The sequence below is a fragment of the Prionailurus bengalensis genome, chromosome D2, assembly GCF_016509475.1.
Source record: "Prionailurus bengalensis isolate Pbe53 chromosome D2, Fcat_Pben_1.1_paternal_pri, whole genome shotgun sequence".
Classification (NCBI taxonomy): domain Eukaryota; kingdom Metazoa; phylum Chordata; class Mammalia; order Carnivora; family Felidae; genus Prionailurus; species Prionailurus bengalensis.
Window position 1 is genome coordinate 59,684,741 of NC_057351.1, and position 27,572 is coordinate 59,712,312.

The window sequence follows — 27,572 nt, forward strand, 5'->3', positions numbered from 1 at the left end:
GGAGTATGTTGTGATAGATCTCCTATGCCGAGCTAAAGATTTTGGACATTATTTCATACAGCAGTGGTTTTGGTTTTATTTTAAAAACTAGATATGGGGCTCCCGGGTGGCTCAGTTGGTGAAGCGTCCAACTTCGGCTTAAGTCATGATCTCACGGTTTGTGGGTTCGAGTCCCCGGTTGGGCTCTGTGCTGATGGCTCAGAGCCTGGAGGCTGCTTCAGATTCTGTGTCTCTCTCTCTCTCTGCCCCTACCCCCCCTCCCCATGCTGTGTGTGTGTCTCTCTATGTCTCAAAAAAAATAAACAGATAACATAGATTTTACCATTTTAACCATGTTTAAGGATGCAGTTCTGTGGCATGAAGTATATTCATGTTATGGTACAGTCATCCATCCATCCATCTTTAGAACTTTTTCATCTTCTTCAACTGAAACTCTGTTCCTGTCAAAAACTAATTCACCCATTCCACTTCCACTTGTTGCTTCCGCTTGTTTAGCTATTGTGAATATTACTACTGTGAACATGGGTATACAAATACTTGTTTGAGTATCTGCTTTCACTTCCTTTGGTCACAGGATAGTATCTAAACAAATATTTCATCATCTAGGATTTTTTTTTGTTAGTAGCATCACAAAAAAGTACAGATAATTATATAATCTTTGGGTAAGGGAGGATATTCTAAGCACAACTCCTGGGTAGTAACCACAAAGGAAAAAAATAGTTGACTATAATAAAAATTAATCGTTTGGGAACACCCACTTTTATTTTTTTTTTAATTTTTTTAACGTTTATTTATTTTTGAGACAGAGCATGAACAGGGGAGGAGCAGAGAGAGAGGGAGACACAGAACCTGAAACTGGCTCCAGGCTCTGAGCTGTCAGCACAGAGCCTGACGCGGGGCTTGAACCCACGGACCATGAGATCATGACCTGAGCCGAAGTTGGATGCTTAACCGACCAAGCCAGCCAGGCGCCCCTGGGAACACCCACTTTAAACAAAGTTAAGGGGCGCCGGGGTGGCTCAGTCGGTTGAGCGTCCGACTTCGGCTCAGGTCACGATCTTGCGGTCTGTGAGTTCGAGCCCTGCGTCAGGCTCTGGGCTGATGGCTCAGAGCCTGGAGCCTGTTTCAGATTCTGTGTCTCCCTCTCTCTCTGCCCCTCCCCTGTTCATGCTCTGCCTCTCTCTGTCTCAAAAATAAATAAATGTTAAAAAAAATTTTAAACAAAGCTAAAAAGCAATTGAAACAGAATATTTGCAACATATATGATTCAGGGTTAATATAAAGTTCAATCAGATCAGTAAAAAAAGATGAATACCCAAATAAAATAAGCTAAGACCTAAACAGGTAATTCACTAGAAACGACCAATAAACCCTTGAAACAGTGTTCAACCTTACAAATATTTAAAGCTATGCGCATTTTCCTAGTATGTTATTAGAGCATGGATTTTGGCCTCAAATGAGCTTAAGTCCAGGTCTGTCATTTCACAGCTTTATGAGATTGGACAAGGTGTATGACCCTTATGCCTCAATTTTCCTCATTTATGAAACACATAGTGGGGGCACATAGGGTCACTGTGAGAATCAAATGCGATGAAACATGTAAAGTGCCGGCCACTAGTAAGCACTGCACCCTGCCTGGACTCAAGATGGACTCCAGGGGGAGAAGAGGGTCAGGCCACACCCTCAGCTACTCACAGGCAGCACCTTGTACCCCACTCCTGACAGGAAAATCCTTTCCAGCTCTATGAGCCATCCAGATGATGGAGGGCACTATAACCTAGGGCCATGCTAAGAGGCTCTGCAAATTTGGGGGTGAGTTTCCCCAGAATACAAGCTAGGAGTGACTTAAGGGAACTGTGTCCAGAGGAGTGAATTACATGGGAAAAGGCTTGGTAGATCAGAGAGTGACTCCTTTAGCTGCTCAAGGTCCCTGGGGCTCCTATTCATCAAGTGTAGGTTGGGTACCTGTCCCCTGTTATTAGGCTCACTGAGGAACCTACGTCTATCAGCTTATGACTATTATATAGGTGGAAGAGTTGGGCTAGGAGACTCTCCTGGATTCTTGAATTCTTTTTTTTTTTTTTTTTAATGTTTGTTTATTTTGAGAGAGAGAATGAGAATGTGAGTGGGAGAGGGGCAGAGAGAGAAGGAGACAGAGGATCTGAAGTGGGCTCCCTGCTGACAGCAGAGAGCCCTCATGTGGGGCTCAAATTCATGAACCTCGAGATCATGACCTGAGCTGAAGTTGGATGCTTAACCGACTTAGCCACCCAGGCACCCATGGATTCTTGCATTCTTTCAATGAAAGTTGAATCAGTGTTCATTTATTCTTTCAATTAATATTTAGTTGAGCTCCTGGTATATCCCAGGTACTATGCTTGATGTTAGGGAAACCATAGGCAAGAGGGATGAAACCTATCTGATAGAGACAGGCAGTAATCAAAGAATCACACAAATGTAAATCATAACCAAGGTAAATACCATGAAGAAAACATATAAGGACTAACATTATGTGGCTGTGTGCTAGGAATGGCCTAGAGATGTGTAGAAGGCAGAGCAATGGCATGGCTAGAAGGAGTGCTTGGTCAGGAAACCCACTTAAATATTCTGAGCACATAGGCTTGTTTTTGTTTGTTTGTTTGTTATTTTTTTTAATGTTTATTTATTTTGAGGGAGAGAGAGAGACAGAGTGTGAACAGGGGAGGGTCAGAGAGAGAGGGAGATACAGAATCTGAAGAAGGCTCCAGGCTCCAAGCCGACAGCACAGAGCCCGATGCGGGGCTCGAACTCATGAACCACGAGATCATGACCTGAGCCAAAGTTAGATGCTTAACCAACTGAGCCACCCAGGCGCCCCCACATAGGCTTGGTTTTAAGAACTGAGGAGAAAAAGATAAATGTGGCACTGTTCCTGGGGAGACAGAATGCTTTTTTAAAAAAGTATACTATGTGATAAATGCTCCACTATGGATATGAATAGAATACTAGGGAGGCACAAACAAATAAGGAAGTGATGCATTTTGCCAAGGTGGCTGAAGACTTCCCAGTGGAGTGACATTTGAGTTGGATTTTGAAGGCTGAGGAGTTCAACAGATGAAAAGAAGGATGGAACTTTGCTGGTAGAGGGAACAGCAGAGCAAAGACACGTTCAGAGAAAGCCGCGGAAAGGAAATACATCCCCATACATGTCTTAAAGTAATGGTGGGCAATGGTTGGCACGGAGTTCATGGAGCTCTGGAAGGGTTTCTCATGTCCAAGCCCAAGGCTGTTGGTGTCTCCCAGGTAGATCCCTTGATGTGCAAGGTGCAAGGCAAGAAGCAGCTTGGGGGTAAGCGACTCTCTCTTCTTTGTGCATAGGGAGAAGGAAGGTGCACTATTTGTTCCCAGATGGAAAGGAAATGGCCGAAGAATACGATGAGAAGTCAGGCGAACTACTTGGTAAGTGACAAGGGCTCCCAGTGGGCCCTCAGGAACACTTGGGGTGACCTAGCACAGGTAAACACTTCCAACCTGAGGCAAGATTGTTCCTGAGAATGATGTGATGTCAGGGCTGGACACCAGAGGTGGAGTGGGTGTCTGCTGGACTAGTAAACTCCACCTGACCCCCAGACAAATGAGAGCATAAGTCTCCTGTAGGGAAACTGTCGGTGAGAACTATAGAGGGAAGACAGAACCGGAAGTGAGCCTTTTATAGGCTGAGTGAGTAGAGGTAAGGGCAGGCTTTAACTGTAGTTGTTTTGCTTGTTTGTTTTCTGAAGCCACATCAGGAGCAAGCCAGCATCAGAGGCAGCAGCTACTCATGTGGCCACAGAGGTGGCACTGTGAAATCTGACCCTTACCTTGGAGAATGCCTGAATCAAAAGGGGTTGGGAGTAGAAATGGGGATTTTGCAGCATTGTTGATTTCATTCCTGCAACTCTTTTCCTCTAAGACTAGGCTCACGAATAGGGGCTCCAGCTCAGATTTCTGGGAAGTATTTGATTTGTTCATCCTCTGTGCCCAGGTATGCACATCAGCATTAACTGACTTCCCAGAGCTAGGTAGCTGCTTCTTTGACCCAGGGCCTGAGGCTGTCAGCAGAGGGAGTTGGTCTCTTTATTAAGTTCCACCTGAAATGCTAAGACCAGTGATGGAATCATGGGTTGGGTTATTTTCTTGACTTTAATTTCTTCCTGGGCCTGATCGACAGGTAGTATCGACAAGGGAATTTCGTTTTCCCTTTTTCTGACAGCTCATAAATGTTGAGAACCGACAACATGGATTACACTGGTTTGCATTTTCTTAGTCTCCAGTCTTAAAATGTGTGTCCTGCGCATGTTCAGTCACAGAGTGAAGTGTTGATCCCTCCTTATTATGAGCTGCTTGGGCTCCAGTCCCAATTGGTTTAGTCTGGTGCTATTAAAAATCTTGATGTGTTTAGCATATGACACTGATTTGGTGGAAACCAATACAGTAGTAATATCCTTACAATGCATTGTAATTTATAGCGCTCCCAGGGGGTGACAGCCTTGGAATGCCTAACAGGGGCGAGCTTATGAAAGCAGAGGTCACGTGGGCTAACCACCACCATTGCCAGGCCAGAGACTAGCTGGAGTTACTCTGCCCCAGCCCCCGGCACCACCTCTCTCTGCTACTCAGAGCAAATAAAACAGCTGTAGCTGCTTTGGCCATAAAAACAGGCAAACAAATAACCCCAGGCCTCTTAGTTGTGCTTGGACGTGAAGTTAAAATGAAAAACAAGTTTAGGTGCCTTCATCTGTAGCATCCCACGTTAACCTGTCACTTCTCCTCTTGGCAGGTAGGGAATAGACAGTGGCCTACAAACTCCTTTTTTCTTAGAAGCAGAAATGGAGATTGAGAGGAGAACATTGTTTGGCTGAAGTTGACCTAATAATGGTATTAATACCATAACTTTTATTGGGCACCATGCTAAGTGCTTTACGTGAGTTATCTCACTGAATCATCCTCATGACCACCTGATGAGGTGTGCGCTGTTGTCCTCTTTTACAGTCAGAAAAAAACGGAGCCTCTAAGAGGTTAAGCACCTTGCTCAGAATTCCATAGCTGGTTAGTTTCTGGGTTAGGATTTAAGCCTGAGTCTGCCTGGTTAAGAGCCCATGCTTTAATCCACAATGACATAGTATTGGGAGTTGAGGATGTTTAATCCTGCTTTCTTTTCTTCTTACTAAATTTTGTTTTCCCCGGAATGACCGGAGTAGGGGCTGGTAGGAGCAGAACAGAGATGGACAGACAGGAACACCCCATTCAAACCACTGGGCCCTTTTTGAACAGCCGATTCTTTTCTTATCCATCTCCAACCACTCCACCTTACCCCTGCCAGCTGCAAAATACTGTTTATTATTCATTTTTAAGTATAAACAATCTCAGGGCCTGAACTAACATCAGCTTGAGCACTCTATGAAGTAAAATGTGGACAGGGTTATTATAGCCATAAATGGGAAGTGTTTCCATTTTTCCAGCTAACTATACAAATTTGATAATTGGATAAACTGGTTTTCTGTTACAAGAATGCAGAAAGTAATTTGCCAATAGCGCATCTGTGTAGGATAGAGTTCTTCCAGTCGGTGTTAATAAGCATAGTAGTGTCATATTTTTTTCAACCCTCTCAATGCTATTCATTCCCACCCCGCACAATGCGTGCTGTATGTAGTCATAGAGGAAAAACCTGAAGGGCCCCATAACAATGATCGGAACATCAAACCAGCCCCAGAAGAACACAGCATGTCCAGGGGGGCAGAGGCTGAAGGGCAGGCCATCCCCCAGCGATTACATTTGGATTACCGGCTTAATCTGCTTTGGTATTTGACCGCCAGCCTAACCACCCCAGGCTGCATTTGGAGGATATTGAGCACTTTCATCCCCAAGCACTTCACCGGCTTTATAAATGACCCACTCGATTCCCTTCAGCCTCCTCAGGGATGGGACGTGGCAGCTGTTTAATAGCCACAGAGCAATGTTGCAGTGTTTTAGGGCAGAAAAGAAGAATCCTGCATCCAGTTTAAGCTGCAGGGAGTATTTAGGAAAGGGGAATGTAATTATCCATATTGGAAGCGGGCCAAAGCTTGGAGCTTTGGGGAAAGAGGCCTTTAGGACCTCCTCTTTCCAGCCCACCTGAAAGATGGGGCTCCCTTTCAGCAGTCTAGGACATCAGCCTGCTTCCTGCTGATTTAGGAAAAAGCCCCCAGGCACTGCCTCCTTCATCTATTCCCTATCAGACCCTGTAGGGTCATTGACAGTCTCCTTTCCAAGGACTGGCCCTGGCTCAGCTGGGAAGATAGGACAGCGTCCCAGGGAGCTGCTACCTTGCACACACTAGTTTGAGTTTAACATATAATCAAATCAGAGTGACAGCAGGTGGAAACAGTCCTCTGTTGCCGCAGGAACTGTCCTTGAGTTCAGGAACAAAGACAGGACAAGAAAGATGAGACAAAGTGTGTATTTGCACGCGTGCATTCATGCCCATGTACATGGGGAAAATAACAAGGACTCCACCAAAACTGTTTATTGGCTCTTGTCTCATAAAGGAATGAGTAGGAAGACCTTCTTCTACATTCTAGCAAAGAATTTAATCCCAAGGTGTCTTTAAAAAAAAAAAGAAAGAAAACGGCGAGACGGCCAGAAGGCTGGCTTCCAGTTAAGCGATGTATTACATGAATAGATTTGGATACACTCCCGGTCACAGCCCATTCACTTAAGAGAGTAGAAGTATTTGTGAAGAAAAAAAAAAAAAGTTGCCTATAAAGCATATTTCCAAGTTTTACTCTTCCTTATTAATTTTCATTATAAACTTGGAAATGTGTTTCTAGGGAGAATTTTTGGCCCTAAGACGTAATAAAATCACACTGCAGAATGCAGCAGACCTTATAAAAGCACATATTCAAGGGAAAATTCTAATTTTACAGCACACTTTTGTGTTCAGCTTGCGTGCCTTACTTGGAGCAGGGAGGGTGTTTGGGTTTGGCACGGCCGCTCAAAAGGTCTCAAACCCATCCTGAGAATCAAGACGGCAGGTCTCACCACCCCGCAGTCCAGAAACAGGAGCGGACAGGAGTAACTTCGGCAGAAAACCAGGGACTTTTTGAGTTGTTTAGCTCCATACGACGCTTCAGGAAGCCTGCTGGCCTTCAGCGCCACTTAAGCTGGCCAAGGACCCCGGTGCAGCAGGAAGGGGAAGGAGCCCCTGCGTTAGAGCTCGGGAAGGCACCCCTGCAGGGATGGGCTCAGGGGCTACACCATGACGACATGGATGAGTGGGCTTCCTGAAAGTCCTGGCAGGGGGCTTCAGGTAATGTCCACCAAGCTAGTCTTTTCACTTATGATTTCCATACCGTATGCACCTTACTTGAAAAAAAAAAAAAAAAACACTTATGTAAATATGTGGGTTGTGAAATAGAAATGATTGATTGTATTATAAAAGGGTGATCCTGCTCTCCAAAAGATTTCACATTAGATCTTCTGTAAATAATGCATTTAGAATATGGCACGTGCCTAAAATTTTGTTTAAATACAACTTGGGCTGTTGTTGTAAGCCAGGTATACCTGAAATGAGTGAATTTCTATATTGGACTTTCTGAATCAGGAGACAAATCTGTGAGCTTTCACCCTCTTAATTTTTCCTTTGCACATTTGTAGAGGGAAAAAGTACGTCTCAACTCACACTTCTTGGGATCCAAATGTTCCCTGTTACCAGTAGCTACTCTTTTCTTAACCTGCACATCCCTCCCTTACTTGAAATCACACCTGGAGGATTCTTAACTCCACTTAGCTCCTTTCAGAGCTTTGTTTCAATCCCTTTAGTTTGGGTATCCATCATGGGGGCTTTCCAAGTTATCCAAAGCTGACATGCTCTACTGAGTAGTTGGGAGGTCCTGCCTGGGTGTGCAAAGCTGGTGTAGAGGCCTGTCTGCCCACTTTTATCCTCTACCAGTTACCTAATATGATGTCAGTGATTCAGCGGGTAAGAGCGGTCCCTTCCTTCCCTGTAATCCCATTGCTTCCTTCTCTCCTCAGTGAGAAAGTGGCGTGTGAAAAGTGCCCTGGGAGCCCTGGGCCAGTGGCAGATTGAGGTGGGAGAGCCAGCACTCCCAGGAGCAGGGAGCCTGGGGCCTGAATTCATCAAGGAAAACAATGCCAATGTATGTCTATCTGTCAGGTGTCTTGGGGAGGCTGGGGTGGGAGTGGGCTGCTGGCTCTTGAAGGCAAACACCATGTCTTCACCTTCTTGTCTCCAGTGTACCCACCTGGATGCAGCCCTCTAGAAGTGTTTGCTTGAATGAAGTCCCAAAGGGTTTTGGTTTGGTCATCCCAGGAAGAGGGCTCCAGGCCTGGAATGTCACACAGTGGCAGCATCAGAAGGGAGCTATGGAGAGGAGAGGAGGGTCTCCTGTTGTGTGCCCTGGGTAGAGCAGGGAGCCATCCCTTCCCACCCTCTCCAAGAGCCATCTTTAAGTTGGATTTGTCTCGTGCAGCCCATCTTCATGCGCAAGGACACCAAGATGAATTTCCAGTGGCGGATTCGAAACCTCCCCTACCCTAAGGATGTCTACAGTGTCTGTGTGGACCACAAAGAGCGCTGCATCGTTGTCAGAACCACCAACAAAAAGTAAGTGGCCTCAGGAGCCTGCCTTGTGTATGAGCACGAGGTGGGGAGGGGTTTGACCTTGGGTTAGGGCTCTGACTGCTCCCTACCCCAGAGGGAGAGCAGCCTCCTCTTCCAGCTCTGAGGGAGGGAGGAGGGCTGCACTGAAGCCCTGAAGGTGCTGAAAGCTGAAGGGTTTCCTTTCTGCAGGAGCAGCTCAAATAAAGTAATCAGCTCCATCAGGGCAGGGAGATTTGAGCAAAAAATGTCTGGTCCGGTACCTGGCACGTACTGGGGTTGAGGAGGGGGTGAGGGAATCACCTGGCTGTTAACTTGTGATCTTAGGTGGTTCTGCTATAAGATTATCAACCTTGACCTCCTGGCTGGATCCAATCCTTGGTGCACTTAGCCTGGTGACAGACATCACTGTCGGGGCTATCAGGGAGCCATAGCTTGGAAGGCACACCCATCTGAGGTGGCAGTTACAGGACTTCAAAGGACTAGTCTGGGGCAGCACACCTTATCCCTCACGGGATTGAGAGGCAGTAGGCAGGTACTTTGGCCTCCTGGAAGTCTCTTATATTCTGTTTTAGAAGGGGTACTCAACTTCCCTTTGTTTTTCTCAGTGTGTTCTGGTGGGAGGGTGGGGGGCGGGTAGGCAAAATGTGGGGTTGAGGGGACAGAAGGTGGCCAAGAAGGAGATTTGATTCAGGAAGGGCTGCTTCTGGGTTGACCATCTTGGAAATGCATTGATGCTGTTTAGATTTCCAGAGCTCTGAGTGGTCACAGGAGCAGAGCCCTGTAATGGGTTGGTCTTGCCCTGGTCCAGAGGGATTGCAGTATAGGAACAACTCCCACGAAATACATTTGGGGCATTAAATTGGAGGGTTTTAGGAGTTACTGGTCCACAGACTGTGAAGCCACCCAGCACGCCTCATGGGTGGCTAAGCTTAGGCCACTGGTGCCACCATCCATCCGTCCACTGCTTCACATGCATAAGGAGGACCCAGCTCTTTGTCCTTCTCCTCAGGTGGTGTGGTGCCAACCTCCCCTCCCATCTCCCTCAGGTCTGTAAGGCCCATGGGGAACTAGCCAAGCTCCCAGGCTCCCCCAGTGCAGCCGTGGGTCTGCCCTCCGCTTCTGACCCCCATACCCTCTCACTGTGGCAGGGTTAAGGGGATGGGGAAGGGGTGGAGATGAATGAATTAATTTCAAGATTATTGCTCTACATGCAGCCAGCAGCCCCTGCAGTGGGCCTTGTCTATAAATATAAAGTCATAATAATAAGGGTTTGCGTTTATAAAGCACTTTGAAGCCCTCAGATAAAAGGCAGTTTGTTCCCGTTATTGTTCTCATCATTAACGGGAGTCGGTGCCTAAAGTGGAATTTAGCAATTTCAGACAACAGAGAAATTGCCTTTAGGAAAACAAACTCCGTGCTTCAGCAAGCATTCCCTGGCGTAAGGGGCCCTGGGTCCAAACTGGGAACAAAAGTGCTTCTGATAGCACTTGAATCTGCAGCCTAGCAGTTTGTGGAGCTGGCTGCTGCCTCCCTTTTGTCCCCCAGAGGTCACTGTCGAATACAGATATCAGGCAGAAATGTGATTACCCGGGAGTGAGAGAGGAGAGGCTAGCTAGCTCACCAAAAAATTCATCTGCGGGCAGTTCCGCTGGGTCCCATCTGCTACACAGATCCAGCCATAGGTGGCGCTGTTGGCCAGGAGCAACATGGCTAGAAGCCCGCTCCTGCGCTCAAGGCAGTGGGGAGACATTTTTGAACTGATGGGTGAGGCCAGGTGGGATGGGAGTAGTGCCCCGAGAGGGGCAGGGGTTGGGGAGAGAAGTATGTGAGTGCCCACTTGGGAGCCCACACTGAGCCTCTGGTCCAGTTGCCCTGCCTGGTTCAGACTAGTCTTCCTCAGGTCCTTCTGCCCGAGGTAGGAGAGAAAGGCTGCTAAATCTTTAACTGGCTCTTTCTTGAGTCTAGTGGCATTTTCATCTACCAGGAGCAGTAATGTGTCTTATATCTTTACTACCACTGATTGGACTCAGTGGCTGTTCTTTTGAGCAGGATACTCTCAGCTTTTTCAGGATACTTTAAAAATAAGTTTTCTGGGGCTCCTGGGTGGCTCAGTTGGTTAAGCTTGATTTCGGCTCAGGTCTGATCTCATGGTTCTTGGGTTTGAGTCCCTCATCGAGCTCTGCAGTGACTATGCGGAAACTGCTTGGGATTCTCTGTCTCCCTCTATCTCTGCCCTCCCCCACTCTTGATCTCTGTCTCTGTCTCTCTCTCTCAAAAATAAATAAATTTTTAAAAAGAGATAATTTTAAAAAGTCTTTTTTTTGATCATCACACCATCTCGTGTTGGGCAGGATACATATTTTTATTCTTGTGTTATACGTTAATAATTATATCACTGCGTCTATAAAGTCAGCATGATGAACTGACTTGCAAAGGGAAAGTTGGTGACTGTCTGGATGCCCACCCAGGCATCTGCAGTTTCCACCACACTGTGGCATTTCTCTCTGATTTGCTGCCTTCTTTCTCCTGCTGGTTCTGTGCCTGCCCCAGTTCTAATACTCAGGAATGTAGTTCCTACTAAAAATCAGAGTTCCTTTGTCCATACCTGCCTTGTCCCTGAAGTACTGGGTTGGCCACTTTTCTGGAAAGAATTGATTCCAGTATATCATGTCCTTGGCCTCAGGTATTAGTGAGGGGTGAATCAAGGAAGAAAGAAAGTGCTTTTCCAGAATCCCAGTGTGGCACCGCCTATTCCTGATAAGAGTGTTTATGCAGAAAGAAGATTCTTAGCCTCAGCCTAGAAGCTGGCAGCTATAAGTGTAATGAACTAGGGCACTGGAGTGGGAAAACATTGGCTTAAATCTGGTCTCTGCCACGTACTAACTATAGTATTTTGGGCAAGGTTTTCTCATGTATCACAGGAGAATACTCCTACCTGCCTCACAGATTGCTTGGGCAATTTGATGAAATCATACGTAGACAAACTTCCAGCACAGTGGCCAGCCCGAAGCATGTCTTCAGCAATTCTTTGGGAATTGGGACTTGGCTGATTGGACATTGGTGATGCTAACACGGTGGGAGGTGTTAATAGGCATCACTAGAAAAAAAGGGATTCCATGGTCAAATAAATTCAGGAAACTGAATCAAACAAGTTTCTATTTGGTAGGACTTCCGACAGCCTTAGAAAGGTGAATGTGCGTCGTGAGTCTAGGAAGGGCTGCTTCAGGCAGGGATGACTGGTTTGCCTGGAGCTGTGATGTTTAAGAAAGGAGGAAGGTTTGCCTGCTGATTTTCTAAGGGCTGGACTGGCTTGAGGCTCCTGTGGGCCACCCTGGCGAGGCCTGTGTGCCTGTGGGCACGGCCCGTATGACTGTTCACAGCAAAGCCTGCTTCTACTTTCCGCCTCTCTTCAGAGTCTCTTCCTAAAGGCCTGGCATCTTGTGCCCTCTCTCAGTTCCCTGCAAGGGAGAATAGGTTGGGAAAGGACTGGAAATTGGGAAAGGGATACAGTAGGAGAGTGGTGGGGTACCATAGGTCATTTCTGAAATAGCCAAAATGAAGGAGCCATCCTTTCAGCTCAGGGTTGAGAGAGGTAGAGTTGTCCTGTTCTTGTCCTTTGACAGTGACTTAAAGTTCATCTGGTTCTGTGACTAAAGTTCATTCAGCTCCTTTATTTGAGGAAGGAATTTTCAGGAAGAAAGTAGGACCCAGAAGTTAAGGGGCCTGCCTAGGGTCACAGGCTGGGACCAGGCGCTATCATGAGAGCCTTTGCTTCCCCGTGTCTTTGGAACACTTTTGACATTCAGAAAGGAGAGCTACTGTGTTACAGTGCCCAGAGGACCTGCAGGGTGGTTGGGGCCCAGAGGAGTCCATCCTTGGACAGAGCGAGGAAGCTAGCCCAGGGGGTCTGTTTCTTTGAGGAGAGGATGTGGAGAGAGGGAGGGTCAGGAGGTTTGGGGAATCATCGCTTGTAATAAGGGCTTCTTCGTGTACCAGTTTTGTGACTCTGGCAAGATACCTAACTGTCTGTATCTCAGTTTTCTCTTCTGTAAAAGAGCATAATAAAAGCGATCAGCCTGAGAGAGTTGTTTTGAGGATTCAGTGTGTATAGAGCAGTGTGTATCTGGGCTTATTCTGGCCCAGAATAAGCATTTACAAATGTCACTTTTCATCGTGTGACTGAGACTGAAAACAGTAATGGGAGATGGGAACAGGGAGTGTCGTGTGTCCTCCGAAACCCCAGGAACCACTGTGCTGTAAGGGTTTAGCTTTCAGGCAGGGATAGGGCCTTCTTTCTTCCTCCTCCTCAAATCCCCAGCTCACAGCTTAAGGCCTGGGGCACAGTTGATGCCTGAGACTTGTTTGCTCCCTCCCTAGGGCTGCCTGAGGCTGAGCATTCTGACTTTTCCAGAAGCACAGTGGGTCCCTCTCTAGTCCAGGTACTGATGAGAAAGTCAAGTGTGGTTCCTTTCAAGGCAAACCCCCAAGGCCAGGAATGGGGGCGAGAGGGGGGCGGGCTGCCCCGAGGAAAGAAAGCGGAAGCCCTGAACCTCCTTGAACACTGCCCGGCAGGGGCCTCTGTGGAAAGCTGTGTAACCTCAGCCAGTAAACTAAATGCACTAGAATAGACTCAAGACCAAGCTGAGCCTCCAAACCTCTCTGCCTCCATGTCCTGGCCTCATGGTGAAAGGTGGGGAGGTAGACAGGAGGCAAGCCACGCACCTCAAGTTTCCTTTGATCTTGTCATTGTCACCATTGAGGCCAAGCTGCCTGGGTTTCTTTTTTCAGTCTCAATGTCCCAGCCTGGGGAATGTGCCCCTCTGTCGCCGGCCCCCCCTGGCACAGGACAGGTGGGCAGAAAGGATGTCCCTGTGCCCTGCACAGTAAGGCCTTATACAGGCCCTGCGTGTGCTTGGGCTGCTGCTCCCCCAGTTCTGTTTCTTGTGTATATTTGCAGGGAAGATGTTAACACTTCCTAACAAGCCTTTGTGTTCATCTAATCTCTGCTGTTTAACCTTTGACTCCTCCCTATTATCAGTGTCTGCCACCTTTGCTGGCCAGCCCAAGGGCCCCAGGAAGAGCCCTCAGCCCGGGCTGGCTAGGCAGAGGATGAGGCAGCATTCCACCCCAGTTTGCAGGCAGATGGATCGCCTTTCCCTGGGGCAGAGCTTTGGAAAATAAAGCAAACCTGTGGTGCCATTAGGATCCCCCAGCCCCCACTCCTTTTGAACTGTCAGCCGTTAAGTAAACATTCTTTTCCTGCCGTGGGTCCCAGCACCTTGGCGGGAGCAGAGGACCTGGGAGGAGGGCCCCCCACCCCGGCCCCCAGAGCCTCGGCTAAACTCTGAGGGATTTGGGCAGGAGAGCAGGACAGAAGTGCCGCATTGATGTCAACTCTCTGAGTCCCTGGGGCATCGGGGCTTTTGAAGTGGACTCGGGGTAGCTGTCACCACAAGGGCCAGGCCCCTCGGAAGTATTAAAAGCCCCATCCTCTCCAGGCCCCTCACTTGTTTATCTGTACCTGCGGGCAGCACTGCCCTTCCCGGCCCACACGGCCACTGCAGCAGCGGTGATGCCTGGGCGACGGGTATGACAGCCACTGCCGGGGTCTCGGCTACACTTCCATTGAGGAAAAGGCCACACAGGCCTGTTACTAGTGATGAGGTGCTCTGGTGTAATAAGCACCCATGCAGGAGGGAGGAACTTTAATCCTGACTCCACTGACCACTGGCTGTGAAGCCAGGCCAGACAGTTCACCCTTCTGAGCCCGAGTTTCCTCTTCAGTAAAGAAGGTCAAATTTCCTGTAAAACAAAGTCCAGTTGTACACATTATGGGCTAGATGTTCTCTGGGTTTTTTGGTTTTGTTTGTTTTTACTGAAAGGGATCATTAATCTCTGGGCTGACACCTGCAGATGATAGGGACCGTGTGTGAAAACGGAGGAGGGGGGTCTCAGGGCCAGCAAAGTAGTCCAAGTGCCAGAGATCCAGCTTCTGAGATGAGTCACATGATTTGTCCTCTTCAATGTCTCCTTGTCAATATACTTCTCTCTTAGAGTCAGGCCAGCAGGGCCTTCAAGACCCCAAAAGAAGAAAAAGTAGCTGAGGCTCTCAGTGGAAGTCCCATGTGAATGGCAACTGTTGGTCCCCAGCTTTGGGCCACATCTCTACATATACTTATTCTGTCCCTTGTTACCATACATGTTCCCATGTTCTTGGGGTGCAGAGGAGGCCTGGCCTGCCCTGCCCGAGCTGTGTATTATAGGAGGCTTCTTCTGCGTATGTTTGGGAGTCCTGAGCCTGAAGCATGGGTGACTCTAATCCCTGGTCCGATCAAGGAACCATGACGGGTCCTGCTTTTAAGCTGCTGGCCTGGCCAGAGGCCTTTCATTCTTTTCTGTCTAGGGCCACTAAGCTCTAACATACCGGTGTCCTGACTGGCTTCCCTCCTTCCTCTGTGGCTCTGTGGAAGAACTGTGTAGAAACTGCGCCAGAGGTGCCTGCTGCCCAGTTGTTGGGGGTCACCTTGCCAGATGTGCCCGTGACCTCTTGGTGTTTCCACAGGTACTACAAGAAGTTCTCCATTCCTGACCTAGACAGACACCAGCTACCTCTGGATGAGTCCTCGCTGAGCTTTGCTCATGCCAACTGCACGCTGATCATCTCTGTAAGATTCACTCAGACTTCTTGGCCCCTGCAATCCTTTTTTTCCCTGCCCACTTCCCTTCCCATAGGGGCCCCCCGTTCCATCCCAACCCCTGGAGTGTGCTTGTTAGAGTACAGGCACCTCTACTTCAGTGTGGGGAGAGTGGGGTGGGGGCGCTCAGGGAGGGTCTGAGCTTGTAAATCATAGCTGGAAGAGGACAGAGGGTGATGTGGAGGGGTGGAAATCACAGGACTGGGTGGGGTTTTGGTAGTAGGCTCCTCTCCAGCCACGTGACCTTGAACAAAGCCTTCAACCCTATAGGCATCAGTTTCCTCATTTTCAAATAAAGGCATCAGAGCAGGTCCCCCCAACCCGGAGGGGGGATGTGACTGAATTATGTTCCGTCCACAGTACCAGAAGCCAAAGGAGATCCTGGTGGCTGAGGCAGAGCTTCAGAAGGAGCTAAAGAAAGTGAAGACAGCCCACAGCAGTGATGGGGACTGTAAGACCCAGTAGCAGCTCCCCCCAAGCCTACACCTCGGGGGCATGGAGGGGGTGAGACTTTTCCTGTTGGCCCATGAGACTTTGAGGCTTGGGCCTTTCTGGTGCAAGAAAGCTCCTTGCAGGAGCTATCCAGCCTCTGTGAGAACTGGGCCTTGGGGCGCTCTTAGACCCCACATCATGGTCTTATCTCCTAAGTAAAGTCATTCTGAGTCATTGCGGGTAGACTGCCCTCTTGTCCACCTCTCCATGCTCCTGTCACCAAGAAGGGTGCTGGCGATGACATTCCCTTCTCTTCTATCCTTAGGGACCTCCAACATTAAAAGCCTTTCGCGTAAAGGGAGGCATGAGTCTTAGATGGAGCAGAGGTGGGGGAAGCTCAGAGTTGACGCAAACAGGTTGGGGAAGATGCCCGCTCGGCGCTGCTGGGCTCAGAGGAAGACTGGGCTGGAAGAGACCCTGTGCCACCTTAGCTTGCAGAAGTGGCCCAGATGAATTCCCTAAGGTAAGGGTGAGTGAGGGAGAAGTTTTAAAATACAGTAACCTTGGAAACAGGCCAGAATGAGGGTTGTAGCAGTGCAAAGAGTGGGTGTGTGTTGGAATAGGGTGCTGATGGGTGGTAGTTTAGCTCCCCCACAGCCCTTCTGCTGTCCTCTAGCCATACCCGACAGGTGACATCCTCCCCACCACTGGGGCCAAAGGGGTAAGTAGTACTGAGAGGTTTTCCTGAAGGAAAGAAACGAGCCACGAGACAGGTCTTCCCTTTCCCCAGCATGCCCATCCCTAAGTTTGAATGTGTTCTTCCCTCTTTTGGGGCTTCCCAGGACCCCCCAGCCAGAGAGGAACCAGATCTGTGACCAATCAAGCTTTATTTTTACAAAAATGAACATTGTAGCATGTCCCAGCAGCCAGCCTGCAATTGGGCTGGCTCAGTACTCACTCAACCCTCTTCAGTTTCAAAGTGGGACCAGGCCACAGTGTCCCAGGACTGAGCCCCAAGAGCTCAGTCAAGGGGAGGGGCCTGAGTGAGGAGGTGGGGGCCGGTGCCAGAGCAGGATAGTGGCAGCCTCACCCCTCCTTCCGACGAAGGGGCAGAAAGGGACCAGCTGGAGCACCTCACCTCCCTCAGAGCTGTCACGGCTCTAAGAAAGGGCGAGGGGCACGGGGGGGCCCATCCAGGCCAGATCCTTGCTCTGGCCACCAGAGAAGCAAGGGCCGGCTGGGTTCAGCCATTCTCTCAAAGCAGCAGATCCCTGCTCTCCAGCTAGGTCCTGGGAGGTAATGCCAAATTTCTGAGGGTCGGCAGCCTTTACCTTACGTCGCCCAAGATAGGTCTAGGAGCACAGGCACGGCGGGGGAGGAGGTATCACTGCACCCTCCAGGCAGGAGAGGTCCCTGAGTAGCTGGCTTCCCTGCCCCACAGGCTGGGGTGGCCCTGTCACGGGTTTTGAAAGTCCAGGACGTGGAGGTTGTAAGACAGCGCAGCATAGAGATGCTTGGTGGTGAAGCGCAGGCAGTACACGGGACTGCTGAGTGGGGTCGAGGTCAAGGGGAAGGCCTGCAGGGAGGGAAGGTACAGGAATGGCAAGCGCGTCCCGAGGCGGAGAGAGGGAGAGCCCTACCCCAAGGTTCCCAGGCACAGCCCCTAACAGGGAGTCCTGGCATCCTGGAACAAATGCTGGGCAGTGCTCTTACGTGTAGGCAGGCCCGCTGGCGCCGGTCCCACAGCCGCACGACACCGTAGTAGGAGGAACCGGTAGCCAGCAGGTGGTTCCCATCTGTCTGCAGGCAGTACAGGGTGCTGTCGTGGGGTTCTTCCCACTCCATGACGCACTTTCTGTCCAGGAAGAGGCAGTCAGAGGGAAGCGCAGGGGTGCCCTCTACCCCCAGTTCCCCAAGGGTCTTAGAAATCCATTCTGGCTGGGAGACAGAAGCTGAATCAGCAAACTCTTTTGAAAAATAGACCTAATGGGGGAAAGCCTCCTCTGTATAGGTCCCCAGGCCAGATCATGCCCTCATCATCCCAGGACTTGGGCAGCAGGTAACTAAGGCAGGGAGAACGCTGATGACTCCCAGGCTCTTAATCATGGCCTGTAGGTTAGGGTCTCCCAGGCCAGGGCTGCCAAGCTAGGAGTCTCAGCTTGATCTGACCTTGCTGGCTGCTCCTACTGGCTTCCACCTGTCCCTTCTCCTGGGGGCTCACCCAGAGGGAGGGCCGGGACTGTGTCCCACCTCCTGCCTAGACACTCACCGGACGCTGGCTCGGAGGTCCCAGTAGCGAACGTAGGTGTCATAGCCACAGGACAGAAGTGTGGAAGGGGACTCATACATGACATCCAACACCCCAGCTCCTGGGGGGAAGTCACTGCCCAGGTGCATCATGAGCTGCCCACTGGGGAGAGAGCGGAGGGTAGAGGATGAGCGGCCGTCCCCTCCCCTTAGCCCCCACATCTGCTTTTAACCCAGTGGCATCAGTCCCTGAGGAAATGCAGCTCTCCCTCCTGAGCTAAAATCAGGCTCCCTTAGGGAAGGGCCAAGGGAGGAAATGCCTGGGGCGCCCACTATCACCCCAGTCCCAGTGCCTGCCCCTCCCCCAGCTAAAGGCCTCAGCCCAGCAGCCCCTGATCACACCTGCTCGCTGCCTGGCTGCCGCTCCTCAGGAGGAAGAATGGGCCTGGCTGAGGGGCCGGCCCCCCTTCCGTGCACACACACACACTCGGTTACTTTATACTTCTTGATCCTGCAGGTCAGGCGGTTCTGAGCTGCCTGAGTCCAATGCCTTAATTCCCGCCTGTAATCTGGGGCTCAAACCTCATTGGGGATAAAGACCACACAAAGGGAGAAGGGGAGTCCCAGGAGATGTTAAAACAAGTAAACACCTTTGTGTCTGGGGAGAGAAATCGCTGAGAAAGCAGCTTAGCGGGCTGGTCCCTGGTGTTCCTGGCCCGGCTGGCCCCCAGCCCGCGGCTAGCACGCCTGTGTGATCACAGCCCCCAGCCTGCTGGGCTCCAGCATGCTCCCCCACCCTCGCCCCTCCCGGTGGCCGAGAGCAGATTACCGAGAAGAACAATTTCTTTGTGACTGTGTAATTCCCTCCGTGACCGCGGCAGTGGGCAGACCCCTCGCCCTGATGCCAGACCCCTAGCAACCATGTAGGGGGGCCTTCTGGCCCTAGCAACCACCCCTCAACATCAAGTGCACCCGCTAATCCCTGTGGCTAGGGAACGGGTAGAAGCAGTGAGTTTCTGCCGAACGACAGAGGGGAATGAAGAAGAGGGGCACCCTCCAGGCCCTATCCCTCAGTTTCACCCAAGAGATGCTAGGCTCCCTTGCATGCATGACAAGAGAAACAAGGCCCTGAGCACTTCCCAGGGACACCCAGGTAAGAGGCCCTGGGGGGGGGGGGGCGGGGAGGACATCGTGATCTCACAAGCAGTGTTCACCAAAGGGCTGAGGCAGACGCTGTCAGCCATGTGTGTGAAAGCGGACTTCAGCTCCAGGCCTCTCGGCTCACACGGACTCTGACCCTCAACCTCCCTTCTCCTCAGTGGAGCCACCATCTTCCCTAGAGGCTGAACAAATAAAGGAGGAGGCTGGGGGTTCCTTTCTGCCCGGTTTGCCTTGCCCCTTGAGCCCTGGGCAGTGAGGGGACCTCCAGCAAAGGGCACTGTGGCAGTCAGAACCCTTGCCCCCAGCCTCCTCAGGGAGGTCTTCCTCTTAGGGTCTGGACTACATCAGCCTCTGTGTTGGGGAACCCTGAGAGGGATCAGGCAGAAAGCCACTGCCCAAAGATCCCAGTCTCGTATGGATCACTGACCTTGGCTCCCAGGAAGGGCCTGCCTTCCCAGATGGGCCACCAGCTAGGATTTACCCACCCTGGGCAGGCCAGAGCCCTCCCACCCCTGCACCTCTCTTTTGAAGGTACTTCTGGACATTTGTACACACCGGGTGGGGGCTGTTTTGCTCCACAGTTCTCCCTCCTTCCAGATTTGGGGGCCCTGCCCCTTCCATTAGTGAGGCCTTCAGGAATGACTGAGGAGCTCTCCCCTTTAATCTGTAGAAGTAATTTTATGTTTGTTTGAAACAGAAGATGAAAGGCAGTGGGGGCTGGGGGCCTGAAGCCCAGCGTGGCTCTGCCTGCCTACCCCTGGTCCCAGGGTTTAGAAGGAAAGAAAGGTGGGCATCCATGGGCCGGCCAGGGTCAGCAGGATCAGGACCAGAAACATCAGGGCAATCAATACCCAGTTCAGATTGCCACCCTGGGCCCCTGCCCCAGCATTCAAGCCACCACTGGAAAGCATCATGCCGGTGTCTACAGTAAACACAGAACCCTGCTTTCTCGAGGAGACGCCAGGGCCAGAGTGAGCACCAACCCCTGGAGGCCAGGACAAGTCCCGAAAGCCCCTAGTCGGCCAGCTCAGCCTGGCCAGGGACGGAGGAGTTTCTTTCTGCTGCTGCGCTGTTCTCTGATTCTCTGCAATGGCCACACACACTTTAAATGGCCCAATAAAAAGATACAATTTCTTTTGCCTCTGGGCCTGGGACCCTCAAGACTCTGTTGTGCAGTGCCCGTGAGGTTAAGTTCAGAGCATAAACTGACACACCAGGCTCTGGGAAATGGCCCGTCTCTTCAAATAGCAGCCCAGCAGTGCCATAGGAGCCCTGCTGGGGCTTTGATTCGGGAAAACAAACAGAAACGGCACCGTGGGCCCTTCGTGGCCCCCACCCTAAGACCAATTTAACTAGAAAACTCTAGCTCAACAGCGCCTGTGAAGGGAGCAAGATCAGCCTGACAATAGCCCCAAACTTTGGGGGAAAGGGGGACAAAACAAGCTGTCTCCTCAGCCCCTCCTCTTGGGCTCCTTTTCTTACTGCAAGTGTGTTCTTGTAAAAAACGATTAGATTGCAATTTGTATAACATGGTGACCCCCAAATTCAGACGTTTCACCCCTTTTCTCTGGAAAGAATGTCAAGAATGCTTCTCGGCCTCTCACGGTGGGGGGCGGGAGGGGGGTGCAGAGCCTTGGCTATCACACAACTTGTGTGGGAACAGGACTGCCCCTCAGAGCCCTGGGCCAAGACAGGAGCAAGGGCCGGCTCTGTCACTCCAGAGGGCCAGACAAAAAGTCCATTCCCTTCCAACTCCTGCGCACAAAGCCTGGGCCTCCAGGAGCCGCTGGGGTGGGGGGCTCCACACCCCAGCCTCCCCCGAGCCCGACTCCAGCAATTCTCTCTCCACCCAGGGAAAGATAAAGACAGATGGGGCCACCCCTGTGAGCCTAAGAAGGAGGGCAGGCCTGGGGCGGACAGCCGGAAGGAGACATGGCCCTGAGGCCAGGCTGTGTGCAGCATTCCCTGGGAGCCCCCCGAGTGCCTGGGCAGAAGGAGCAAGCAGAGGGTGGCCTCATCCCAGAGACCCTTGAAGGGGGTGATCAGGTGAGGAAACCAGGGCTCCCTGGCCCAACCCACCATGCTGCACTGCGATTCTGTCTAGAGGGAATAAGGGGCCTGGGGAAGAGCTTCCTGACAGAAGGAAATTTAGTAAGACCCTGACCCCTCCACCACCATCTTTGTAGAGACAGCTCACTGGAGGTAGATGCTGACCCTGAAGGCCCCGATGTCCCAGCAGGGAGAGCCCCCACCCCCACCCCCCTTAGTCTGGGCCCTGCTGAGCCGGAGTCCTCTCGTCCCATCCTCCACCTGCCTCCTTCCCTGCCTGTGCTCCCAACACAAGCCACAGCCCACAGAGAGCCCTGTGCTAAAGGGCCTTGAGATATGAGAAGCTGTATCCATCCACCTCCCAGCCTGCACCTAAGAATGCCTGTGACCCCCACACCATTTTACAGCCACCATTAACACACTGGGTACCTGGGGATGTTCCCTGGAGATCCTGGGGGTTCTCGTTCCTACATCTGTCCCGGGTGTGCGGCCCCAAAAATGCAACAGTGGCTTTCAGGGGAGGGAAAGGATGGGAGAGTGACAGTCCACCTTCCCACATCTCGGCTCCCATGGGGACAGAGGGCCTGAAGGTATAAGCTGGGCTGAACACGGTCACTCAGAGAACGGGAGGCTTTTCCTCCTTCCCACCCTCCCCTCTCTCTTCCTTTCTTTGAGCAACAGCCATTTAATGAGCTCCTTCTGTATACAAGGCATTGTGCCAAGCAGGAACTACGGGGACATGTCAGATCCAACTTTGAAGGAACGATCCCTGTTCTCAAGGAGTTTTCCACCCAGTGAAGGAGGGAGTCTGTCATGTATCCAGCTATCAGTATGAGGGGTGACTGAGTCAGTTCCAGAGGAGAAATGAAAGTTTTATAAAAGGACAGATAAGAGAACATTTCAGCCTGTGGTATGGAGTGATTCCTCAGTGAGTGACAGGAGCAGCAGGAGGGCCGAGGCGAAGGGCCAGGGTAGAGCCGGGGCACCCGGCCTGTGTTTTCACCTGGCAGGCACTCCGATATGCCCAGGATCTGGCTTCCAGACCATGGTGGCCTTCGGGTGCGTACTGCTCAGCTGGTCTGAGCTCCGGGAGGGGCAGGGAGGCGCTGTCCTCGTCCAGCGCTCAGGTGGGGAGGGCGGGAATGGAGGAGGCACATAGGTCCCAAATGTAACCACAGGGTGGCAGAGACCAGGAGAAGCCCACGGATGCTTCGCCTGCCTCAGCCCCATCAGGTGAGAGGGAAGGGCCCTGCCGGAGCACACAGCCGCTCGCGTGCATGTGTGTGCGCGTGCACAGCCCCCGGCACCCGCCCGCGCACACGTGTTCAGACACAATGGCTCAAAGGCCAGGCAGCCGGGCAGCCCACTTTGTACTGCTAACAAGGGGACCGTAATTACAGGAAGGGGCAGCCGGGCAGATAAAAGGATACAAAATTTCAACATCTGTTGCCATAAAGGGATAAGGAGAAGTGAAACGCAAAGTATCAGTTTGGTGTCAGCAGGCAGAGAGCCAATTTCAAAGAGTTCAGGGGGACAGAGGAGACAAGAAAGAAAAAGGAAAGGGGGGAGAAAGAAAAGAAAGAGAAAGAAATTACAGGGTTCCTTAAAGAGGTAAAGAAAAAAGAAAATGAAAAAATCTGTCAGTAATACTTTCAAAGGAGAAGGCAGGTACTTTAAAGAGGGCAGTTCCCGTAATCACCCTGACTGAGGGCCACCTACCCCCCCACCCCCGGGGGTGGAGGTGGAGGCAGGGGCAGAGACAAAGCCACACCTGGGCCAGATGGGCACTACTGGTGCCCTCAGAGTGGCCCAGTCTGTGCTCAGGACACCGGTGCCTTCTGCAGACGGCTAGAAAGGGCTGCAGCCAGGCCCCCCTCCCCATTCTAAATGCCACTAGATGCTCTGATGCGCATCTCCTGTGCTCAGCCTGGGGTCCTAAGAGGAGTTCCTGGCACGTGGTGACCGACAGGGTGGCCCTAGGAGCGCTTGAAGGGTTACCAACTCCAGCCCCAGGAGCTAGGATCAGGGAGGGCTTTGTGGCAGAGGTGCTGTTTACACGGAAGAGTAGGCAGGACAGAGAGGGGGTAGGTAATCCGGGCACCATGGCAGCTAGAGCAAAGGCTCCAGGGGAAGATAGAGGGCCCCTGTCAGAATGTGTGAGAAGCCTACCTGCCCTACCTTTGGTGAGAGAGAGGATGTTCGGGGGTTTAGGATAGAAACGGAGGAGGAACAGGGAACCAGGGAGGACCCTGGCCAGAAGGAGAGATAAGGGATGTGCGCAGGGGCACACGCATGATCACACGCATACAGGGCAGCACAGAGCCTAGCTGAGGACTCGAACCCTCAGCACCCTAGGCGTAGCCAGGTCCAGAGCCCACCCCTAGCCCCTTCCCTGCCCGGTGGTCCTGAGACTGGCTCAGGACTATGGCTGGACCCACTAGGATATGTCCAGGTCTGGGATCACGGGCCTCTCCATCCTGGTGCTAGACCCAGCTCAGATGCCCTTGGCAGAAACATACAGCCTATAGCAAGAACAAGCCTAGAGAGGAGGGGTGTATAAGATGTCAGGTCAGGCAGACCTCCCAGGCCTCTCAGCAGCTGTGAGGTACGCCCCGCACAGACAACACCTTCCCCGGGACACCTAGCCGAGGTTTCTGCTCAAATGCACGCAAAGAGTACCAGGCTCAGAAACAGGACGGCTTTGGCCTAGTACCTCAGGCCTTGATGGGATCACCAGGGCCTGGCGAAGGTTACTTCAGGGATTGGCTGTTGACACTATCTGTCAAGATGGAGCCCCTGGAGCCGGCACCTGGGCCCAAAGACCACCTACCCTTGGAAGCAGGAACACTCTGGCACCTCCAAGTTGGGTCAAGAACTCCATCTTTCTCTCTGCCTGGTTTAGACAGGTTAGAAATTCCCTGTCCTTGGGCCCGGCCCACGGTTCCCAACTCCAGGAGAAAGAAAGGCAGAGAAGAAAGGAGAGGGACGGTCCAGCTCCTTGCCGTCTAGACGATGGCTGTATGCCAGGCTGCCCTCGAGCCCGTGTGCTCCAGCCCGCACCCCCCCCTCCCTAACTCGTAGGGAGAACAGAGTCCAGAGGGGTCTTGATGAAAGGAAGGGCTGAGGGAGCCCGGGTAACTCTGAAGGGGTCCCCAGGCACTGTGGGAAGCAGCCTAAGCTCCCGGATAGCGGGGACCTGAGAGGCAGCAGGAAGCAGACGTGCGGAGCAGGGCACCTCCACCTCCCAGCTGTGTCCCAGCCCCCGCCATCATCCTGAGGGCGGCCCCAGAGGGGGGATGCTCGGAGCACTCCTTCCCCCGCCCAAGCCACAGCACACACATAAAAGAGAAAATCCCGGTGCTCCTCAGGTTTCAGTGGTGACAGGTTAAAAGCAAAGAATCCCCCCAGCCCCGCACAGCGCCCCGCCACCTAGTCCTGCGGGCGGTGCTGCCCCACCTTCCAGATTGGCCTGTCAGTCAGGCTTTGGCGTTATTGAAAGATCAAACTCTGTCCTGCCTGTTCATTACCTTAATCCTATTTTCTACATGGCTTTATTATCTGCTTGGGCTTCTCTGGGAAAGACAGCTACAGACAGTCACCCTGTCCATCCACTTCCTCCCACCAAAAGCAGATGCCTCCACCGGGGCATCTCTCCTCCAAGCCCCGCACCACTCAGTCCTCCGGGCTCCCCTGGGAACCAGAAGGCTATGGAAACACGGCCGGCTCCTCTCAGTGGCGAGGAGGGGCGTCTGCGCGCCAGTGAGAAGGCAAAGCCACATGGTGCCCAGGGTGGCCCTGCCACAGGCTGTCCAGGGCATGCATCTGGCTCCGGTCAGAATCCCGGCCGCAGCCGTCCTGTGCCTGTGATCACTCGGGTTCTTCCCGGGTTCTGTAAAGACCCAGTGTTTGGGGTTAGTGACGACTAGGGATTTCATAAGAGAGGGCCGTTCAAGGAGTTGGTGGCTTAGAACTACATCCCGGCCATAAATCTGTGCCCAGGAGTAGCCCCACCAAGGAAACCCCAGGCAGAAGAGGCCCTCAAAGGTTACTCGGCTTTTGACACAAAGCCGGGCCACGGTGGTGCGCCCACCCCACCCCCGGCCCGTTCGCCACCCCGAGCGCAAGCCAGTGAGGTCGCCAGGCACGAGGTCCGGCTACAGGACGAAAACGGACTTTTCGGCAGAAACACCTATCTTGTGACCTGCAGCCTTACTTCGTGTCATGGGCCTTCTCTAGGCCATGAGGTCAGCAGGACCACTCCGCCCCCAGTGGTCACAAGGCCACAGTTATTTGGAGAATTAAAAAGCTGAGCGTCTATACACTCTAAGGTACTACTATGGAAGGCAGCCGCAGGGGAGGAAAAAGAAAGGGAGGGGGACAGGCACCGTATGGGCTGTTGTATAAAGCAATTGGTTTCATACTAGTTCTGTTAAGTAGAGATCATTAAATCTCATTTACAGATGTGGAAACCGAGGCCCAGAGTGCCCCCCACCCATATCACAGAGCTAAGAAGCGGCAGAGTTAGTTCGAGAACCCAAGTCTGTCTGACCACACAGCCTGTGTGCCCTCCGTAGCTCCTCACAGCCTCCCATCACACACCAGAGGAGGGGTTCCTTGGCCTCAGCCCCACACAGAAGCAAGAAGTTTGCCGGTGGCAGGAGTTTGGCAGGGGAGTCACGGAACAACATTCACAGACTGCAGGCGCTCCAATGTCCCAGAGGCTACAGGACAAAGGATCCCTTGGAAGTTTTAGCTGAGCTGTGCCGACAACAGTATGATGTGACCATCAGCTACACTAACAAAAGCAAAAGATCTAGAATAAGGAGGGGATAGCGCCTGCCACTCATCATCTCACACCCGGCACGTTTAGTACTCAGTTACGAACATCCCATTTCAAGAGGGATCCAACCAGATAAATGCAAGAAACTTTCAGGTGAGAATGGTCCTAAAACGAGTGTGGGACCCACACAGTAGGGTCACCCTCCCAGCTATTCCTCACTTACTTTCTTGCTGACCCAAATCTGATTCTGTGCCCACCGCTCCCATCCTCCTTGCCACTATGCACGTGGGGGAAGCTGGGCTCTTCCCCAGACCCAGGTCAATCTTGACTGGTCATTCCATTTCCCTTGCCACGGTTTGGTTCAGGGTGAGCAACGGAATACACTTTTGGCTCACTCAATATGAGGAGTCTGCTTGGGGGCTCCTATAAAAGGACTCCCCATCTTAAAAAGAGACCCAGGCAGGGACAAGTCCTCTGCCTTCCTTTCTCCCTCTGGGTATTTTGCCTCATGAGCAGGTAGAGCTTTTGTGAACAAGCCTGAGCATAAGGGCAAAACCCACGTTGACAGAGGGGGCAAAGCGGAAAGCTGAGAAGATGGGCCCTCAGCCTCTCGCTGAGCTACTGCACCCGTTAATCCTGGAACCAGCGAAGCTTCCAGCTCCTGGGGACTCCTTGTCACTTACGATAATAATAATCTCTTTATTGTTGGAGCCACTTTGAAGTAGGCCCTCAATACTTCCAGCCAAAAGCACCCTAACTGATGTACTATGTGTATAAGCAACAGCAGAAGGGCCTCAGACTTTCGGCCTGATAAAGAGAAGACACTGGAGAAACAGGACCAAAGTTTTCAGATATTTAAAGCCCTGTCTTCGGAGGCAAGGTTCAACTTGCTTCTTGCCTAGAATCATAGCCCCTGGAAGCAGGTCAACTCTCGATGAAGGACAGGTGTGATAACTCTCAGGGCTCTCCAAAGATGTAATGTGGTGTCTGGGAGAGTTGCGAGTTTCCTATCCCTGTGGTTGGATGACCGTTAAGAGAATGTTGTTTGGGGCGCCTGGGTGGCGCAGTCGGTTAAGCGTCCGACTTCAGCCAGGTCACGATCTCGCGGTCCGTGAGTTCGAGCCCCGCGTCAGGCTCTGGGCTGATGGCTCAGAGCCTGGAGCCTGTTTCCGATTCTGTGTCTCCCTCTCTCTCTGCCCCTCCCCCGTTCATGCTCTGTCTCTCTCTGTCCCAAAAATAAATAAACGTTGAAAAAAAAAAATTTTTTTTAAAAAGAGAATGTTGTAGAAAAAACCATATTTAACTAAAACAGCTCACATGTTAAAGAAAAAATCTTTTGGAAAGACTGACAATACAATGGATTTTTCAGGGGGCAAAAAGATGGGTACCACTTTCCTGGGGATACAGAGAGGAAAGGAGACATGCTGGAGTCACTGAGGCAGGAGACAGACAAGAACAGAACATCCTCGCTGCTGCTGTAGATCACGGTGCTGAACCAGAGCACGGGACCTGGGGCCAGGTGCAGACGGTCTTAGACTTGACCCCACAAGCACAATTGACAAAAAAAAAATAATTTGGACGCCATCAA

General features: G+C 51.7%; 2 protein-coding genes across 6 annotated transcripts in view; one reads left to right on the forward strand and one right to left on the reverse strand.

Annotated features, from left to right (window-relative positions):
* Nucleotides 1-27,029, forward strand: part of DPCD (deleted in primary ciliary dyskinesia homolog (mouse)) — a 28,500-nt gene extending 1,471 nt beyond the window's left edge. The window contains exons 2-8 of one of the 2 annotated variants that reach the window (XR_006299837.1): nucleotides 3,358-3,438; nucleotides 8,032-8,156; nucleotides 8,490-8,623; nucleotides 15,183-15,285; nucleotides 15,676-15,766; nucleotides 16,073-16,270; nucleotides 25,665-27,029. Coding sequence is in view for 1 of the 2 variants with exons in the window: in XM_043597317.1 (XP_043453252.1) it covers nucleotides 3,358-3,438; nucleotides 8,032-8,156; nucleotides 8,490-8,623; nucleotides 15,183-15,285; nucleotides 15,676-15,780 (548 nt within the window). In the remaining variant the exon portion in view is untranslated. Of the gene's footprint in view, nucleotides 1-3,357; nucleotides 3,439-8,031; nucleotides 8,157-8,489; nucleotides 8,624-15,182; nucleotides 15,286-15,675; nucleotides 15,982-16,072; nucleotides 16,271-25,664 lie in introns of those variants that run through there. The other variant, XM_043597317.1, reaches the window with a different exon arrangement.
* The window catches only part of FBXW4 (F-box and WD repeat domain containing 4), an 80,676-nt gene continuing 69,721 nt past the window's right edge, over nucleotides 16,618-27,572 (reverse strand). For 3 of the 4 annotated variants that reach the window (XM_043597311.1, XM_043597310.1, XM_043597315.1), the window contains 3 exons: nucleotides 18,017-18,157; nucleotides 17,461-17,602; nucleotides 16,618-17,323 (listed from right to left, as the gene is read on the reverse strand). In XM_043597311.1, the coding sequence (XP_043453246.1) occupies nucleotides 17,204-17,323; nucleotides 17,461-17,602; nucleotides 18,017-18,157 (403 nt within the window). In that variant the 3' untranslated portion in view covers nucleotides 16,618-17,203. Of the gene's footprint in view, nucleotides 17,324-17,460; nucleotides 17,603-18,016; nucleotides 18,158-27,572 lie in introns of those variants that run through there. The other variant, XM_043597313.1, reaches the window with a different exon arrangement.